This window comes from Alligator sinensis, unplaced genomic scaffold (genome assembly GCF_000455745.1).
Source record: "Alligator sinensis unplaced genomic scaffold, ASM45574v1 scaffold274_1, whole genome shotgun sequence".
NCBI lineage: Eukaryota > Metazoa > Chordata > Crocodylia > Alligatoridae > Alligator > Alligator sinensis.
In genome coordinates this window covers 1874291-1892812 of record NW_005842124.1, presented here as the reverse complement: position 1 = coordinate 1892812, position 18522 = coordinate 1874291, and the positions used below count along the sequence as shown (strand labels likewise).

General features: G+C 41.8%; 1 protein-coding gene across 8 annotated transcripts in view; it reads right to left on the bottom strand.

Moving 5' to 3' along the window:
- The window catches only part of ARHGEF28 (Rho guanine nucleotide exchange factor 28), a 220597-nt gene that overhangs the window by 19607 nt on the left and 182468 nt on the right, over positions 1-18522 (bottom strand). For all 8 annotated transcript variants that reach the window (XM_025205648.1, XM_025205646.1, XM_025205647.1 and 5 more), the window contains 4 exons: positions 17841-17879; positions 17701-17748; positions 16469-16957; positions 13039-13339 (listed from right to left, as the gene is read on the bottom strand). In XM_025205648.1, coding sequence (XP_025061433.1) covers positions 13039-13339; positions 16469-16957; positions 17701-17748; positions 17841-17879 — 877 coding nt within the window. The remainder of the gene's footprint in view (positions 1-13038; positions 13340-16468; positions 16958-17700; positions 17749-17840; positions 17880-18522) is intronic.

Below are 18522 nucleotides of genomic sequence, written 5' to 3'. Positions count from 1 at the left end.
TCCCCGTCCTTTACACACTTTTTCACTCTCTGTACCACTGACCTTATTCTTGGGATTGAGAATGTCCATCTCTTCCCACACCTTCCTTTTTAAATTTCTCTATTCCCATAACCCACAACAGTGCCCCTATGTGCTATTGCCTTGATCCTGCTTTTGCTGCAGCTATCAACCTTGTCTTCTGGCTTCCTTACTTTGGAAAAATGGTAACACAAAGAAGCCTCTTGAGTCTAGTCTTCTGTTTCTGCATTTATCCAAGGATTCCCTAAAAATCCATTTCAAACTTCATAAACTACAAGGCACAAAAACAGATACACTATGAACACCTTATAACATGGATGAAAGCAAATGGAAACAGTGCAATGACTGATAATTGGTTACTATGGTGGAGCACTATGCTCCACACTACAAAGGAAGGCAACCTTCCCTTTCCTTCTTCCCCTCACCAACTCAACTCCGGCCTTCCCAATCTGATCCAGGGGAAAAATTATGATCTCAAGCAGAAGTGCAAGACTCAAGAACCTCTGAGTTTTCCAAGTATCAGCAGAAACACTGGTGTACCCCACAGTCAAACCCACTCACAGCCTTAGTTGTAGTCAATGGACCAATGTTTCAGAGGAAGAGAAAGGGAGGGGGGAAAACAGAAGCTACTGACATTCATGAGGTGGGGGAAAATTCTTCCGGCCCTGTAGGTGACCAGCAAAAGCCCCGATGCACTGGAACTCTACTGCAACTCTTCTTGAATGCTAGCTCTCTTGATCCCATTTGATGATACTGCTGCCTTCTTTCCCATCGTAGAAAGTGCTACCACATTGCCCATATCCTCAAACTACTGTGATGCTTCTGCATTCATTCCCAAGTTCCATTCAAAATTGCTTTCCTTGTTTTTAAGGAAATGGAGTAGCTTTAACTCTTAGCTTTAGATCTTTTACTCTCTAGCCCCCTCAGTAGCGTCTGTGCTTCTCTAGCCTATTCTTTAGTACAAGATGCTTCTGTTCTGCAATTCCTGACAACTGGAATAACCTTCCTACAACTCTCTCCCTTAAATTAAAAAAAGAAACGCAGAAATACCATCTTTTCCACATTGCCAAGATAGTAATTTTTTCTTGCTGTCCACTACACGTTATTTAATTCACCAACGTACACACTTTTACAGTAAAACTTCATTTATTCTCATTAGCTTTTTAAGTTGGGGGTTGTGATGAACAAACTTCCAGAGAGGACTAGATAAATTCAACATGGCTATTTTTTAGGATAGCAATCTACTGAATAAAGCTAAACAGAACAACATACACACACCATTCAATAACCCCCTCCCTTCAATACAGGTTAGAAGGGCCTCTGTTTTCTATAACATGATAATAAAGAAAGTCAGATATTCCATGAAACCCCCCGGAAATTTCATTACTTCCCATATACTTTATATTTGAAAGGTACTCAGATATTACAGCAAAGGATAGAAGTAAGAGATGGACAGATAATCTGTCCCAATTTCTCAGTAAATATTTCACAGAAGATGCTGTGAGGTTTCATGTTGCACAGTCTTCATTACTTTTATATAACATGCTACTGGGCATTTCCTGGTTTACTGTAAAGTATTATCACCCACAATTAAAACGGATTACACTTTTCAAACTAAGTGAACAAACTACACAGTGGGATTCAGTAGCCTGGACTTTCACTGGGTAGGCTTGCTTGTTCCTTCTTTTCAAAATGTAGTAAATTGCAAAGTGTTTCTCTTGGCCAAAGGGAGTCATTATTTATTCATATTTCTGCCTTGCATCTATTTTGGTTTCTAAGCACACTATAGCATTTATATAAAATTATTTCAACAGAATACGAAAATGAGGCAGCTAACTAGGCCAGTAACCACAGATCCCATTATATAAGAAAAATACAATATAATATCTTCCAAGGTTTCAAAACCAGTGAAATTCTATTGTATTGGAACTTTGTTTCCCGAGAGATTACTTCTTTTCCTAGGATATAGTAGAAGCACTGAGCTTGAGAGAACTCCCAAGCTGAAACCCCTTCATGATAAACAGAAAGGAGCTGCTTGACAGGGTGCTCTTTTGAGAGGGGGTTCTGTTGTTTCCCAGCCCCTGTCTGGTTCATCAAAGCCAATCTCTTGGCAGAACCACATGCTCTATCTAGATAATGATCCTTATTTTTTTAAAACCCAAATGGTCATATCCTTTCAACTTTGCACCTACTAGTCCCACTGCTTTTGAAACCCATTTCATTGAGGTTCATGGAACCACATGTTAGTAAAATGAGAAAAGTTTGGCCATTATCCTCTTTCTCCTTAAGAAATACGCCACTAAGTATGATGTGCACAATCATATGAAATGTCAGTGGTAAATTGGATGAAGGAAATAGCCAATCTTAATGTTGCTCTTCCAGAAAAGTACAATGCTTTTAAAAAAAATCTCTCTAATGAAACCTTTACACAACAAGACATTGCTAACTGAAAACAGTACAATTATATAGGAAATTATGTATTTACGTTAGCCACTATTATAAGAACAACACATCATTAACTCCTTTAATTATAAGACTATGCAATACCACTTCATGCACTGTGGTTACATGCAGTAACTAGATAAATATAACTAATAAGAAAATTATTTACAGAAGTACAGTCCCTAAAATGTCAGGGCCCAAAAGCAAGTACTGGCTGAAATGTGCTAATTGCAGATGACATATAATGACATATTTTTCACTTTGGTATCACACTGCCATGTGATTTAATCCCTTTTGCCATCTGCTTTAAACAAATGGCAATGTTATTCCCAAGAGGAAAACATACTTCCCCCATGATTCACTTCCACCAAGTATCCCGCAAGCATTGCTTTCTTGCAGCTGAATACAAAACTTTGTGCTCTGCGGTACGAGGCAGAACTGAAACTTACTGTCACCATTTAGAGTTAAGAAAGGTTTTATTCAGCCTGAAGGTATCTGCCTGCCATTTGTAGCTGTGCAATGTTAACTGGCAGTAAGGAAACAAGATGTTTTTTCAAATTTCTGTATTTCTTCAGTTGTTTGAATTGCAACCATGTTTTGACCAGTGTGCATCTCAAATGTACATGTAGGCTAGGCCTGTCTAACTTCTGATTGGCCAGGGACTGCACCCTGCATGCATCACACAAGCCGAGGTCACACGCCTCACAGGTTGCAACAATGCAAGCCACAGGCCCCTTTCCCAACTGTACCATGTGCATTGGTAGGTGCCCCCCTACCCAGTTCACCAGCCACAGGTTTCCCTGCTGCACCATGCCAAGGGCTTCCTCAGCACCCCAGGCTGCATCACACTGTGCCATGCTGCCCCTTGGGTAGGTGCAGAAAGTAGAAGCCAGAGAGGAAGCCCAGATCCTTTAGTTGCTGCTGCAGCCAGAGCAATAATGGAAGTGGCAGGAGGGTAGGAGCCTGGGAGTTGCAGATTAAACCCTCATAGGCTACATGCAGCACACAGGCTGCCAACTGGACAGCCCTCATGTGGGAAGTCATCCATACTGAGGATACTGGGAATACATGAAAAACAGAGGGACAAACTACTTATCTTGGAGTTAAGGAAATGTTGTCAACTTGGCATCTAATTACTTATAAAAAGAGTTAAAAGTAGTTTGAAATGCCTTGTCTATTCATGAAAATCTCCTTGTCAAATTGGAGTTTTGCAATCTGTCCCCTCTCTGTACAAGGTTTTTCTCTCCAGTTTTTAATACCTGGATTAAAAACTCAATGAATGGAACTCCCTGACTGGACAGGACAAATAGTAAAAAGTGGTGATATACAAACAATTGTCAGATGAAACCAACCAAAAATATTTTCCATGTCAGCCAAGACCTTGTTTTCTAGTTTACTGTAGTTACTCCCTTCAAAAACAGAAGTTCTGTTCACTGTAAACCATACTTAAGTGTAATTAATGTTTTGGTGTGGATACTGATGACTGCACCAGGTGTTTTCCTAATCGGATAATTCAAATGGAATTGTCTCTTTGTTAATGGATTATGTAGTAGAGAGTCGGATAGATACAAGAGGAGTATATACACAATGTGGTGTAAAAACAAACTGTCCCTAGATAACTGTCAGGGAATCAGACTGAAATATTTTTAAAAGTCTTCCCCTCAGCTGATGAAAGCAACCCTGTCTGACAAAGCACTTTAGCACATGTATCTGAGTTATGTCCTCTACAGTGCTTTCCCAAACCTGGCCTTGAGTTGCAGACTGAAACACTGAAATGGTTTTCTGACTTGGAAATTTTAGAAATCTTCTGTAAATATATTTCCAGAATGCATTTAATACTATGCTATACACAGAATATTTCATCTGATATTTATCCTATGTTTAGTTTTACACAGTCTAATTCCTACAACTTTAATGGAATATGTGAGACCTAACTAGTGCATAAGTTTTGTACTGGAAATTTGCATAGGAGTGAATTTTACTGAGAAGGTGATTTGCTTCATTATGCTATTGCACACAACAATAATCCTGAAAACAACTCTGTTGTCATAAAGACAAGGTTTCCCATCACCTTGTCTGATACCCAAGTAGGTCTACCCTGGTAAAGTGATGAAGATGCCACAGAGATCAGTGTATTTTGTATATACTAGATAATAGAGATAGTATAAACATTCAGTACATCCATTTAAAATTGTCACTGATTACTAAAGAATTGAAATGAAGAGATCAAGATTTCATCCTTCCCAAAAACATGGGTCAGATGTCAGAACAAATAATACTAGACAAAAAAAAAAAAAAGTGTAAAAAACCGCCCAAAAACGTGGTTCTATGGATATTTTGTCTTCCACTGGTTTTATATGTCAACAATTTTAGGCCCAGCCCCAAGAAATAATTGCTATATGTTTCAGTATACCATGAAGATCCTTTTAGCTTAGACTGCAAAATTTTGCAGGGGAGAGGGAAAAAAATCTGACCTCTGTCCAGTGCCCATGAGGCATCATTCCTTTAGACTTACTTCAGCAGACTTCCTAGTGACTATCACTTCTGAGCAAAATGCAGTACAGACCCATGAAGTGAAGTGCTGTTCATTTCCAAGCTTCAAAGAATTCAAATTGAATTGATTAATCAAAGTTAAAGAATAACTATGTGATGAAAAATCAGTAGGTGCCATTCCAGACAGATATTCATCCTGCCATGTAAACTAAATGCTGAAATGCAACTGATTTCATTTATTTATACCTACCCTGCCACAAACCCGATTTTTCCCTCTTTCAAATTAGCCAAAGTAGTAGTCATCTTCCATGCAGATAATTTAACAACTGTTATCCTAAAGTATTAATAGATTTTTCTTTTAATCATTTTCTTTCTTTTCCTGACGCACCTATTCTAATGAGTGTACAGCAGACAGTGCCAGTTTCAGCTTTGTGGGAACGTGCCCAAGGTCTTTGGTAAAGCTCTTTCCCATCTACACAAAACAATGATTTGTAATGATGTCATTAGCTATGGGAAGAGACATTATCTTACTTTGAAAATAATTATTATTATGCAGTGAAGGAACATAGCTATTTCAGTTGGGTGTATTTACAAAGTTAAATTGTATAGTGGGTAGTACACAGCAGAATATAGTATGAATAGGTATTTTGGTAATGTTTATAGGCATTAAATAGCTTGTTTCTAATAGATTATTTTATATCTTATTTTTCAAAGTGTTTTTAAATCCAATACCACTTATTACAGCAGCTCTAATGATTCAGTGAAAGCAATTACCTAAATACAGTAAACTTAAAATATGTTTGGATGGATATGCACCACAGTTGCCAAATGTGTCTTGTACATTGCCATTATCCATAAACTATAAGTAAAACTTGTTCAACCAATAACTTCTTCATCTATTTCCCTTTACCACTTGGGAATATTTTTCCACATAAAATTATGATAATTCAAAAATGGTTTTCAGTAGAGCTAGTGAAAAATTTTCATGATTTTTGTGTTTTCACGATGGCTGAAAAAAAATGTTTTGCATGACTCCAGTTTTCAACTATTTGCCCTTTCTTCATTCCTGACTGGATGATGGTCAGTATTTCTGAGCAGAACTGACTTTAGCCTGAAGACGTATCAGGAAACACGTGCACAAGGTCACAGTTCTCTCTATCTTTGCCAGTCTAGCGAAACAAATCTGAGGCGGAAATCAGCCTCCCAAGGTGAAATGTCAATACCACTCAGCATGGTTTATACTGCTTCAGAATGGGTAATTTACTTCATTTCCATGTGCTGAGTCATTTGCTTGTGCTTTAGGCTGCCATCTGTTTTTCAGGAGAGAAGTTTAAAGTTCTCATTCTGTTCTCTGTGTACAGTAATGCATGATGTATGGCAATGCTAGGCCTGAATCATTCAGACACATGCAGTGTATGACTGAACTATTAAAAACCTTTCATCTTCTCCAATACAAATATGTTAATGGAATGTGATATCTATTTTGAGAGTTCACAACACCGTCCTGCTCTAGCAACATGTTATAGGGGTTCACAACAACATCTGCACTAGCAATATGGTACAGGGGTTCACAACACTTTTCTGCCAAAAGTACTCAAGTCACTTAGGATATTTCTACCCTGCAGTCACTGCTGTAACTGCTCTGAGTGTAGACATAACTGAGCTAGACAGAAACTACCTACCTTGGTTACAGATAGCAGCATACCCACGGTAACACAGGAATGAGTACAGGCTAATTGCTTGTGTATTTTACCTAACTTCTAGGGCAGGTATTCTAACTTACGCCGAGACTGAAAACAGATGTTGTCTTTGAAGCACAATGAACTGTGCCATGACAACTGATCCACTTCACTGACGCCTACAGACATTGCTGGGGCTGTTGTCCTGCTGGGTCACACCTCTGCTACTCCTGGGGCTTCAGGGGTCCAATCCTGTGTCAAAGCAGCCCTGGGCATCATGCCCTGACTAGTGGTATGTATCTGCAAGCAAAGGAAACCCTCCACTTGCAGATGTGTCTCGCCTGTGTTGGAGAGTGGTGGTCTACCCCTTCAAGGGATTTCCACAGTGTGCCTGCATTCAAGGAGTGGGAACTTCCATAGCAGTTCCCCTCTTTGCATTTGGATATGTGCCACCCATATTAGGGCATGGCATGGGGCAAGGCAGCCTCACATGCATGCTGAGGGAATCCCTTGGCGCAGCTTTTTGCTGGCCTGGCACACCTCAACCTTGCAGGAGAGTCCCATGGGTTGTATATCACAGTGCTGCTCTCCAACTCCAGCATGTCTACAAGCACAGAACCTCACTTGTAGATGCATGCCCCATGTCCAGATGAGGCACCCCCGGGGCTGTCATCTTGCAGGATCCAGCTCCTGAAGCTCCTGCTTAGGGCAGCTGCAGAATATGGGCAGCCATGGGCTTCCTGAATTCTCCTGCCATAAATCAACAGACATTGGCCACAGAAAAGGAGCACAAATTATGGCTAGGGTCATCCCAGTCACAAAATGTAGGCACTTGTGGTTTGACAAAAGGCTAAGACATCTGTTTGCTCAAGTTTTGTGCTGCTGTAAAACATGTCATGGTGGCACAATTGTGATGTCTGTTTGCAGCCTGAGTCTCGCACTACCCCAGCTACACTGCTAGCAGTTTCTGAGTTAGTTTAAAGCAGGCTTGTCCAACATGTGGCCTGCCAAGGCATTTTCTGTGGCCTGCAGTGCTGCGACGGGAAACCCCTTGTCCCTCCCCCAGCCCCTCAGCAGCTTCCTAATGGCTGCTGAAGGGCTGGGGAAGAGACAAGGTTCCCATACGCACCGCATCAGCACGGTGCAGCCCGGCCGGGGGTGGTGCTGGCTGTGGCTGCTGAGTGGCTCTGCCCACACGCCCGCCCCGAGGAGTCAGTGCCCACCCAGGCAGCCGCAGCCAGTGCTGCGGGCTAGGGGCAGGCGCAGGACTGAGCCTTCACCTGAGAACTTTGCCTCCAGGTAGCGGAGGAGCGGCTCCCCTCACAGGCCCGGGACATGCCGGTTACAGGTGGGGAGGATGTGCATCCGTGTGTGCCCGTGCTCTTGCCCCCACCTCCCCGCCCCGACACGAGCCCGTGCCCATTCCCGTGCCCGTGCCCTGCACTGCCAGAGCAGCCCCGCGCGGGAAGCCAAGCAGTGGCCGCTGGCACTGCTGGCCCGGGCCTGCCTCTTCGCCAGCCCCGCTGCCCTGTCCTGCCCTGCCCCACAGCAAGGCGGTGCCTGCTCCCCTGGCCAGTCTCCCCCCGGGCACTGCGGCTCTCTGGCCCGGCCGGCCGCCCGCGTGAGGCCCCGATTCCCGAGGGGGCCGCTTCTCATGTGCTGCTGGGGATGGGAGGTGGCGCGGGCACACGCAGCCACCAGGGCAGCGAGGTGGGCAGCGGCGAAGCAGAGGGCGCCCTTCCCGCACATCCAAGGGAGGCTGTGGCCAGGAAGACAAGGAGGAGCCCAGACCAGGGCTCCCATGCATGGCAGCAGCTCTCCCCGCCCCACTCCACTGTGTGCCTGGCTGCAGCTGTGGCCATGCCCAGCTGAGCCGCAAGCCTCTCTTGCAGCCTCTCGGATGCACTGAGGAGCCCCTGCTACCTGCCCCTTGCAAGGCAGTGAGTGGCGGAGGCTGCAAAGCGCCACACAGGTGTCTCCCGCTGAGACACATCCCTCCACCTTTGATTAGTTTCCACTCTGGCTGATATCTTTTCCACATTTGGTCTGTCGACTTGCATTATGCTTCTTTCATTATGCAACAGTGTTTATTTTAGTCAAGTGTTTGGTATTATTTCATTGGTGCTTTTATATTGTTTTTATTTTGGAATTTAAACCACATTTCCAGGCCCATTTCACTGTCACTTCCTGCAACTTCATTGGTGTCAAAGGTCATGTGACATCACTTCCTGATGTGATACCGCTTCCTGTGAGGTCTTTGAATATGGCTCGTCGGCCCACTGGGTGATAACAAATTCATGACCGGCCCCACATTCAAAAAGGTTGGACACCCCTGGTTTAAAGCTACCATGGGTGTATCTATTATATGAGTTGCAGTCACAGCAGTTGACTGCAATGGAGACACCCTTTTTAAGCCTAAGTGTTTCTCTACTATAGAAACTGAACTAGTTTATCTTAAAATTAGTTCAATTAAATCAGTGCACTTTTGTGTGTGGATTCTTACATAGATTAAGCTCGCATGCGTGAATTTCCTGATTTAGGATTTATCTAACCTGATATTAAAAATAAATAAATAAATAAAAAATCACAGAGTTAGTTAAACCAGAACAACTTTGACCAGGAACCAAGTAATATCAGCAGTTTTGAGAATGTAGTCCTCTTTAATAATTAACTTGAATTCTTTGTTTCACTGTAAAGCACTTGTAAAGACTGGACTACCATGGCTCACCTTGACTCAATAGGGTGAGTGACCATTATTGCTACATGGGAAAGATAGGTGTTAGGATTAATGCTGTTTCACCAAAGCTGTGATTGATTCCCTTTCAAAGCATTAAAAAAACAATTACTTAGTGAAGTTTTTGCCTGAGTAACAACTTCAAGGTATGCTCCAAGTTTATTAAAACTATTCTACCTCTGTTTCATCACCAGGTTCTGAACATAATCCCTATACAGTTGGTTGTAGGAACAGAAATTGTTTTGCTCTGCCAGGCAGCAGGCTCACATTCAATTCTCAGCCTACTCTTGCTCTTCGCAGTAGGACAATGCTGGGCAGGAAGAAAATGTGCTCAGAACTGGACTGCTAAATTGTCTTGTGTCACTTGAAACCATAAAGTTAAAAAAACCCTTAGGCCATTTAATCAAATCATCTCCATGATAGTGCAGGATCTAGTTCTGTTAGTTCTTAATTCTGTTTATTTAGTGGCTTTTCTATCATTCTCAATTCAGTGTTTTAGAAATTGTAATTAATTAGAAGAAACGGCAAAATAAAGCCAAGGCTAACATAGAACCACATTGTATCCTAGCTAGTTGCTTCCCTGAACACTTGGTACTTTGGAGTTTATCATTAACATTTATTTAAACCATTTATGAAGGCTGGGGACAGAAATTACACATAAACTGATATAAGCGATCAGAAACTGGTTCAAATCTGTAAACACAACAGAAGTTAGGTGCACATAAACCACTTTCCATGGCCGAAACTGGTTTAAGATAAACTTGGATGGATGCAGTAACAGATTTACCCGATTTAAGTTAAATCAATTTATTTGACTTCTATCCTAGATCACCTCCAGATTCAAGCTAACTTGCAGTCTCCCAGCATCCCACAATGCTTTGCACCTCCCCTGCAAACTCCCCCTCACAGTGTGGGTGGACTAGTTTTGGCCCAAGCTGTCTGTTCCAAGTGAGCAGGCAGGCATGCTCTAGTACCCCCCCAGCTTCTGGCTTGGGCCACTGCAGGCATGTGGCTTCATTTCTGGAATCAGAAGTGAATGTCTGTTCACTTGCTTATCAGTTTAATCTATGCAACTTAGACTAACCTGCAAAGACTGAATCGATTCAGCCTCAGGGTTCTGACCATCTGTACTTAGCCCTACTGTTTAGTCCACAGGGCAGTAACTCAGACTCAAGCTCCTGTAGACTTTACTGGGATTCAGGTTGCATAATAGTTATATATTAGATAAAAATACCGCTTGCTTGCATTTGCTTGACTAGAGTTGGGAGAAGCAGCAGCAAAGGAAATAGTAACTTCATAGGCTGGAAGAGATAAGGTTGTCAGGGAAAGATAGGTTAAGAAAGAGCAGCTCTGGGTCACCTACAGTGAGTTCAGAAGTTTTATGCCAGTTAGATCTAGTTTTATTGCAGGTGCAGTTTATATTGGCAAAAGGCTGCTTGATAACAAATAAAGTACACCTGCTTGACATATTAGAATTAACCCAGCTTAATATTTATGACTGGATAACATATTAGGTACATCCACATATCTGCTAACCTTATCTGAAAATCTTTATGTAACAAGCTTTTTAAGTCTGGCAAGGTCTGCTGTGGAGTTTTTGCTCTTCAGCTTTGAACTTCAGTTCTCACTTTAAGACCAGCAAACAGGCAGCAGCCAGGTGCCCGATGAGAGCAGACATTTTGGCCCAGGGATATAAACTGGGCTACAGTTTGCTGCAGGAAGGAAGGAGGAAACATCAAACTGAAAGGCTGCTCTGACCAGTCAGGAGATAAGGGCAGGCGCTATTGGGGGGTGAACTTATCCTGGGTAAAACATAAAACTGTACCCTGCCAGAAAAGGGTGGTCTGGAAATGCCAGGAAATGCCAGGCCAGTTACCTCCCCAGTGAAAGGTAGGTTAGGGCACCTTAATAACCCCAGTACCACATCCCTGGTGGTTTTCCAGCAAGCAGGGGGAGCCCAGGGCTCGGTTAAGGAGCCCTGAGGCAGAGCTCAGGCCAGAGGAGGGACCTGGGGCTGCGCCCAGGTGGCAGAGGATAGCCTGGGGGCATGAAGCAGACCCCATGTGAGAGGGGCGACGAGTAGTGAGACCCTGTGAGAGGGGCAATGAGCAGAGCAGCCCCATGAGTGTGGGCAAGTAAGGAGACCCAATGGGGGCATAGTGGCCCGGCAAGGGGCTAGAAGACAAATAGGCCTACAGCTGTACAATCGCTCAGTCAACATTCAGGTGAGAGTAGCAGGGGGTACCTAACAGACTGCACCAGGGCTGACCAAGGTGAGAAGAGCTAAGCCCGAGCCAACTGAGGCTGGGTGGGATGAGTGCACCCTGAGGGCAGCATGAAAGAGGCTGGGTGACAGCCAGCGGAGTGAGTGGGACCCTGGTGAAAGCGGGGTAGCATGCAAGTGGTTCTCCAGAGCTGTAGCAAAGAGCTACAACTGTGTGCCCAGTTTGCTATGGCCATAGGCCGGAGAAGTAATATCAGAGAAACATCTGCGAAGCATGCGACCCATAGAGTGGAGGTCGAAGCGGGTATTAGGCCACTCAGAAGGCTCAGAGGGGCAAGTAATGGGTAGCCTCCCACCTTAGTAACAACGCTCATATTTTTCCATCAAGGCATGGCAAGCGAGTGAAGCAGGCGGTTACCCCAGGAGCAGGACGGCCGGCGAAGACCTGACAAGTAGGCCACCCTGTTACATTGCTGAACTGCATATCTGTACATGAACCAAGACAAGCCCATCACCTGTTAATCCTTTCTAGGACCTAAGGATCTAGTAAATTTAAGACTAATCTGTGTTTCAGATATTATTAATTTTGCTATCCCTTTAGGCCAATGAGCATTTTATTATTTTTCACCACTGGTTTGATGTAGGACTCCTGTAGACGTCAACCTTCTCCTGTACTTCTTTCCAGGGCAAAAATTCATGAGCCAGTATCAATTGTCATAATAGAATTTAAATCATCTACTGTTTTCGCTGCATCCAAATAACGTTGCAATTCTGGCAATAAAATGGTATGCAAATACTTGAACTATTTTAACAAATGCATGTTACTTCTTCCTTCTCACTCCCTTAACCTCTAGAAGTTCTGTGTGCTTTTTCTGATTTGGTGCCATTCTCAAAGCATCTTTAATAAGGTCCTGAAGCAAGGTGTCTATTACTAGCATGTACTTGGAGCATCAATTATCAGTTGGACACAATGATTTAAAAACTGTTCTGACTCAAATCTCAATCACTGAACACTAAGTCTTTATAAAAGTGGCTATTGTAAACTCTCAATAAAAAAAGAAGATCAAATAGTTCCAAAAAAACCCTAATGTTGAAAAATGATTTTGGATTTACTGCCATTGATTGCATTGATAAAGATGCAAGATGCAGGATATCTTTTCAAAAACTTTGTCTACTTTCCTCCAATCCTCTGACTTTCTTTTCTTCCTTTAATGGAAATAAATTGGCCTATCATTGCCTCTGCAAGATCTATTGTAAAGCTAACTCTCCTCAATAACATCTTAAACTGTGAAGCAGTATCAGCCAGAAGCCCACTGATATACACCCCAACTCGACACCATACAATTATCAATGCATGTTTTTACTACCAAATTGCCTTCATTTTTAGCAATAAACTTATTGCGAGGTGACATATGGCCTGTTAGATATATATGTAAAGTGTTAATTACCATTATTAAATGCATCCTTGTTGATTTTACAGGAGGAGGGTATCTGTTGGTAGGAACTTGTGGATTTCCAAAGTTCATTGGTGACTGCTGATTGACAAGAAATGTCCATCTTGAGGTTAACCTGATTTTCATTAGTCCTTGTTATATCTGAATTTGAAATATTTATCCCATACACACCATCCTGGTAAACTACAGACGGATTTGAACGGTTGAGACTCTTTAGTGACATCCGTACCAAAGCTTCATTTATGATGAATGTGTTTTCACCACATAAGCTGTCCGATTGATTGTGGACTACTATCTGCATAAGAAAAAAACAGGGAAAGTATTTATCAACTGCTTCATCCTCATCCAATGCTAGATGGCTGCTTCTTATATTGGGGCATCATAACCTGACTGTGAAATTTGTAATGCATACATGCTTTAGAGTACTTTGAACAGGTGTTGTAGAAACACACACAGCAGTATTCGCTTCAGCTCCACTATAAGCACAGGAAAGCAAATTGCTATTTGCCAAATATCAAAGAGCAGAAGGCCAGGTCATAGAAGATGCTGACATCTTGAGACTGACTGAAATGGCTAAAGGCATGCAACCCTTTTGCAGACACTGCTGAACTAGCATTAAACTAGCTAGCTTGGGTACCAATGGTATAGTAGCCATGGCAGCACAGATCTCAGTGCAGGCAAGCTATCCAAGCATTCATTTAAGACCACAACAAGGTTTTTTAGTTTATGCTAAAACCTGAGTTCTACAGTTACTCTATATCCAAAATAGCTAGTTCAATGCTAGCTCAGATATGTCCACCCAAGTAGCAATCACACCTTTAGACCACAGTATAGACAAACTTCAGAGCAAGCAAAAATGGTTTCATAGCTAGTTGCAAATTTATAGGAGCTTTTGTAATGGTATCTTCTTTACAAGCAGTACCTGGTAGTGGCATTCAGCAGACAGGGAGTATTTGTTAGTAGCTAAGAATACCACAGGGACAGCTCTGGTAGCCAAGAAGTGAAGTTAAGCCTTAGCCATTGTGGAGTTTCTAGGACCTCAGCTCTAGGAATTGGCAGTTTAAAGTTGATATTGGAGGCTGTGTACATTATGTGTGGGTGTTTCCTCCACCACAACCTATTGGTATTTCTCCTGGCCCATAATTGGATCCTTTTACCATTACACTGATAAGCAATCTTTGTATTATCTCATTAATAAGTTCTGCCAAATGAGACAACATTTCACTGTAAACTATACTAAATCTTTGAGTTGCTTTAGTGCTCAGAGGGGATGAGTATCCAGCAAGAATTCATATCAACAGTTTTCATCATAACTGGAACAAAAGAGAAGATGAATAGCAGAGGCTGTGTCTCATACTCTGAGCACCAACTGGCACACTGCTCCTCATAGCCCTGGGGGTGGACAAGAGATGGTTTGAGTTCAAATTGAATTTTTCTTGCCAAAACAAAAAAATTTAAAAAAAAATGGTTCTATGTGAAACATTCCATTCAACCCCAAATCAAATATGTCATTCTTGTGTGCTTGTAGAAAAACAAAAGAAAGAGGAGGAAGTGAAAGAGAAGGAGGATTTGGAATTGGTGCTGCCGCCCTCCTTTTATCCAATATCTCAGGGGTTTGAGCATTTACCCAGGATGCACGAAACCCAGGTTCAACTCTCTTTTCCATCTGATGCACAGCCCATCTCCCACCTCCCAGGTGTGTGCCCTAAACCCAGGTTACCTGGTACCCTGGTGTAGGTGCTCTTAACTCTTGTCAACACAAAACCACTTTATATGAATAGCTAAGCATCCACTGGAGTAAAACAGAGGAACACCAGATCCTGACTGGATTTCCTAACCACCAATGTAGAGAAACATCCATTCCCTTTCACACCGTCTCAATACATATTTAAAGCATTTTAAACATTAAAGGCTAAATCCTATTTCACTGATTCAACCTCTAATTGACACTTAGGCATCGACGGGTTTAAGTCGGATTCTACTCCCTGCTGCCCGAGTCTCCAAAAAGCTGTTAACCTAGCAATTTATGTGATACACCATTATTTTAACTTGAAGACTTACTCAGAAAAAAGTGGTGAAGAGGAGAAAGAGGGCCCACTCTTCTTATGTGTTAACAGTTCTCGAGTTACTCAAACAAGTTGGAATAGGCTCGCATTTCAGCAACTAATAAGTGGTATAGAATCTGGACCTAAATATTTAAGCAACATTGGGACAGTTCTAAGTTGCACCAACTAATAACGTCCTCCACTCAGGCTAATAAAGGCCCCATTTAGACCATTAAATTGGCATGACTGGCTGAACTCCATGCCTCTTGTCATGGGAGAGTGAAGGGAGGTGGAAGCAGAGCCCATTATGCATGCTGTATGACAGCCAGGAATTCCCCACATCAGGAGAAATCCTCAGCTGCTTCCTCAGGGCAGAACTATAACAAAGGAGCAGGAGCAGGGGCTGTGGTTGAGGAGAGCCCCTTCAACATTTCTAGAGTTTGCACCTCCACTTGTAGAGATACCGTTTTTCTCTGAAAAACAGAGCATGGAGGGTGCCTCTTGTTGCAGGAAAACATTGCATTCTGCTATTTAATGGCAAAGTAGAAGTTGCAGGGCAAAGCTTGGCTCCTTGTGATAACCTTTTTCCTTTCCCCTTATGTTTATAACTGAATTCAATTTAATATAATTTCAACAGCTAAAATCAATGTTTATTTTTAAGCATCTCTTCCAATTTGTATCGATTTTTATTATTTAAAATTTTCAGGATTGCCTGAAATTAGGGCTGTGGGGGGCAGACAATTTAGTAATGACAGTATTCTGTTAAAAGCTTTAAAAATCATGTTAAAATATAAAAAGTAAATATCCAAAAATCAATAAAGCATGCCTAATCACGCCAGGGCTGCACCAGGCTCAGTGGGAGTTTGGCCCCAGTCACAGGGGCCAGGCTGGGCTCACCAGGAGTTTGGTGCCTGATGCGCAGCTGAGGCTCCCCCGCACTCTGCCTACAGCAGCCACTGTGTGTCTGTGTGCACGTGAGCACACTTGCATGCATGCGCGAGCAGCACCCCTGCCCCAGATTTCCTTACCCCCACTGCAGATTTTTTGTTGTTTACGTCTACTTTCTATAAATTTTGATGATTACCAATGGAGATATGTTTCCATCAATGTGTGTTGGGGAACTCACCATTTATCAATGTTTATTGATAAAAATCAAATCCTGCCAAGCCTATTTATAACCATGGGCAAAATGTCCTTTTTGCCCTGCTTTGATATTCATTTAAATTTGTTCTGCTTGAATCTAGGTCTCTCAAATACCAGGCTCAAGAAAGCTGTCAGCTGAGGTATCAGACCAGCCTCAGAGGCCACTTCCTGAAATGTTATCATCTTCAGTGCAAGTCTCTATAGCACTGTGGTTGGGCTTGTGGGGAAATGTGTACCTGTTGGTTCCCTGAGGATGACACCACTACAGGAAGACCACTCTGGCAGCTATGTTTCCAATGCCACAGTATCTTTTGCTGCATCTTCACCCTGTCTCTTTCCATTTCCACCATTCTTTGGCCCTCTCTAAGCCTTTCCAGGTTCTGCTGGTACTCCTGTAGCTGCAGATCCAGCTCTCCCCGGGTCCTCTGCAGAAGCTCTTCCTGACATAGGCACTCTTCCTCTCTCTCCTGTAGCCAACTCTCTCTCATCTCCTGCTCCCGTTGCCGCTGGTCACACTCCCGATACCAGCGCTGTTGCTCTTGTCGAAACTGGTGCTGAAGCTTGTGTATATTTACTAGTTCTTCCTTTTGTTTTTCCAAATTCCGGTGCTTTTCCTGTTCCAGGAGTAGGTTTACACGAGAGCTGTGACCACAGCTGATTCTTTCATGCTCCTGCAAAAGTATCTTGTGGATCACAATGTGACTGTCCTGGATGGTTAGGGCTGCCTAGTCACCGAAACAAAACCAAATATTAACTTAAAAAATATGAAATTAATTTAGTTAGAGGTTTTTCATATAACTATTACATAAAAATCTTACTATGTTCCTCAAACAGCCATGCTCACAGCCTCTTCAGAGCCCATTCATCACATGAGCATAGGATTATATGGGCATACATATGCTGAGGAACACTTTTATATGCACTTAATCATTTCACTCCTTCCATGCAATTTCAAGTTACAGCTGATAATAACAAACACCAATAATAATAGTAATAGTAGTAGTAGTAATTGCTGTTGTTTATGTTTAACTTTTATATCACAGCTCTTTTCAAGTTGAATAAAAAAGAAAAGTAAAATATCAACATTTTTTCACACAATGAAAAGTTTTGAAAATGTTTGATTCAGAGATGTTGATATTGTCCCATTATTTTATCTGTCTTGAAAACAATGTTGAAATATTGGAATTTTCTGTTGGATGAAAATTCTATTCTCCAACCAATTCTAGGAATTTTATAACTTGGAAAAAAAAGGTTTTCTGGACAAGCATTCTTCACAGTTCTTGGAAGAAGAATATCATTTTGTAACATATGTTAATTTATATTCTATACCCACTTTATTATTTGTATTATGCAATGGTAAAAAATCAGCAAAATTTAACATCTGTGTCTAAAAGTAGGACAGCATAAAGAAATTGAAGGAGTAAAACACTAATGCATCCATTACTTTTCACAATTGTTACAATAATACCTGGATGCTGTACAAGAGACGGGTTAAATTCTGGATTGCTTGTACAATCTGAAAAAGAAAGAGAAGGATTTTCAAGATCTCACATACCACAAAGTTTAATCAAACAACACATTCAGATTTGGGGGTTTAAACAAACTCACCTCTGTCTGTGTAGAACGTGGGAAAATCGTGCATTCTGTCTACAATATAAATAATATATATATAGCTATGAACAGCAGTCATACATCATAAAATATCATCTAGGTAATGTTTTTTTTGTAAGACCTCATATACATTTTAATAATATATGCTATTATGAGTCTAACCTATTTTTGTGTCGTGAAAAAAGATCAAAAGAGTAACCATGAAAACCAATAATTCACTAACAGCACAAATTACAAGAACAACCATAAGAATAAAAATATTTCATTCACAGTGTTAATCCCCTGCTGCATAAATTCTACAAAGAAGAGACGCTACCATTCATGCTTTGTTTCCTTGACAATTTTGGAAATATCCAAGTTGTCGTATATGCAGTAGAATGGTTTGTGTTCCTCAGAGTCAGTTATTATAACTGGTGTTTCTTCAGAAACCTATTCACTAACATAGCAAGAAGCTACAACAGTTTGCATTAGTAGGCTACACAGGATGCCTCAGACACATTATAAAAGCCTGAAGCAAAGGCTGAATGCCTTCAGTCCATCTGCAAAGTGCAGCAACAGCCACTAACGTACACCCTAGCAAAGCTTGTTGCTATTAGAGTTGGCTCATTAATTTTATGTTTCTTCCTTTCCCAAGTTCCTTTTAAAATTCAGGATCAGAGAAGTTACTCACAGCCTTTCA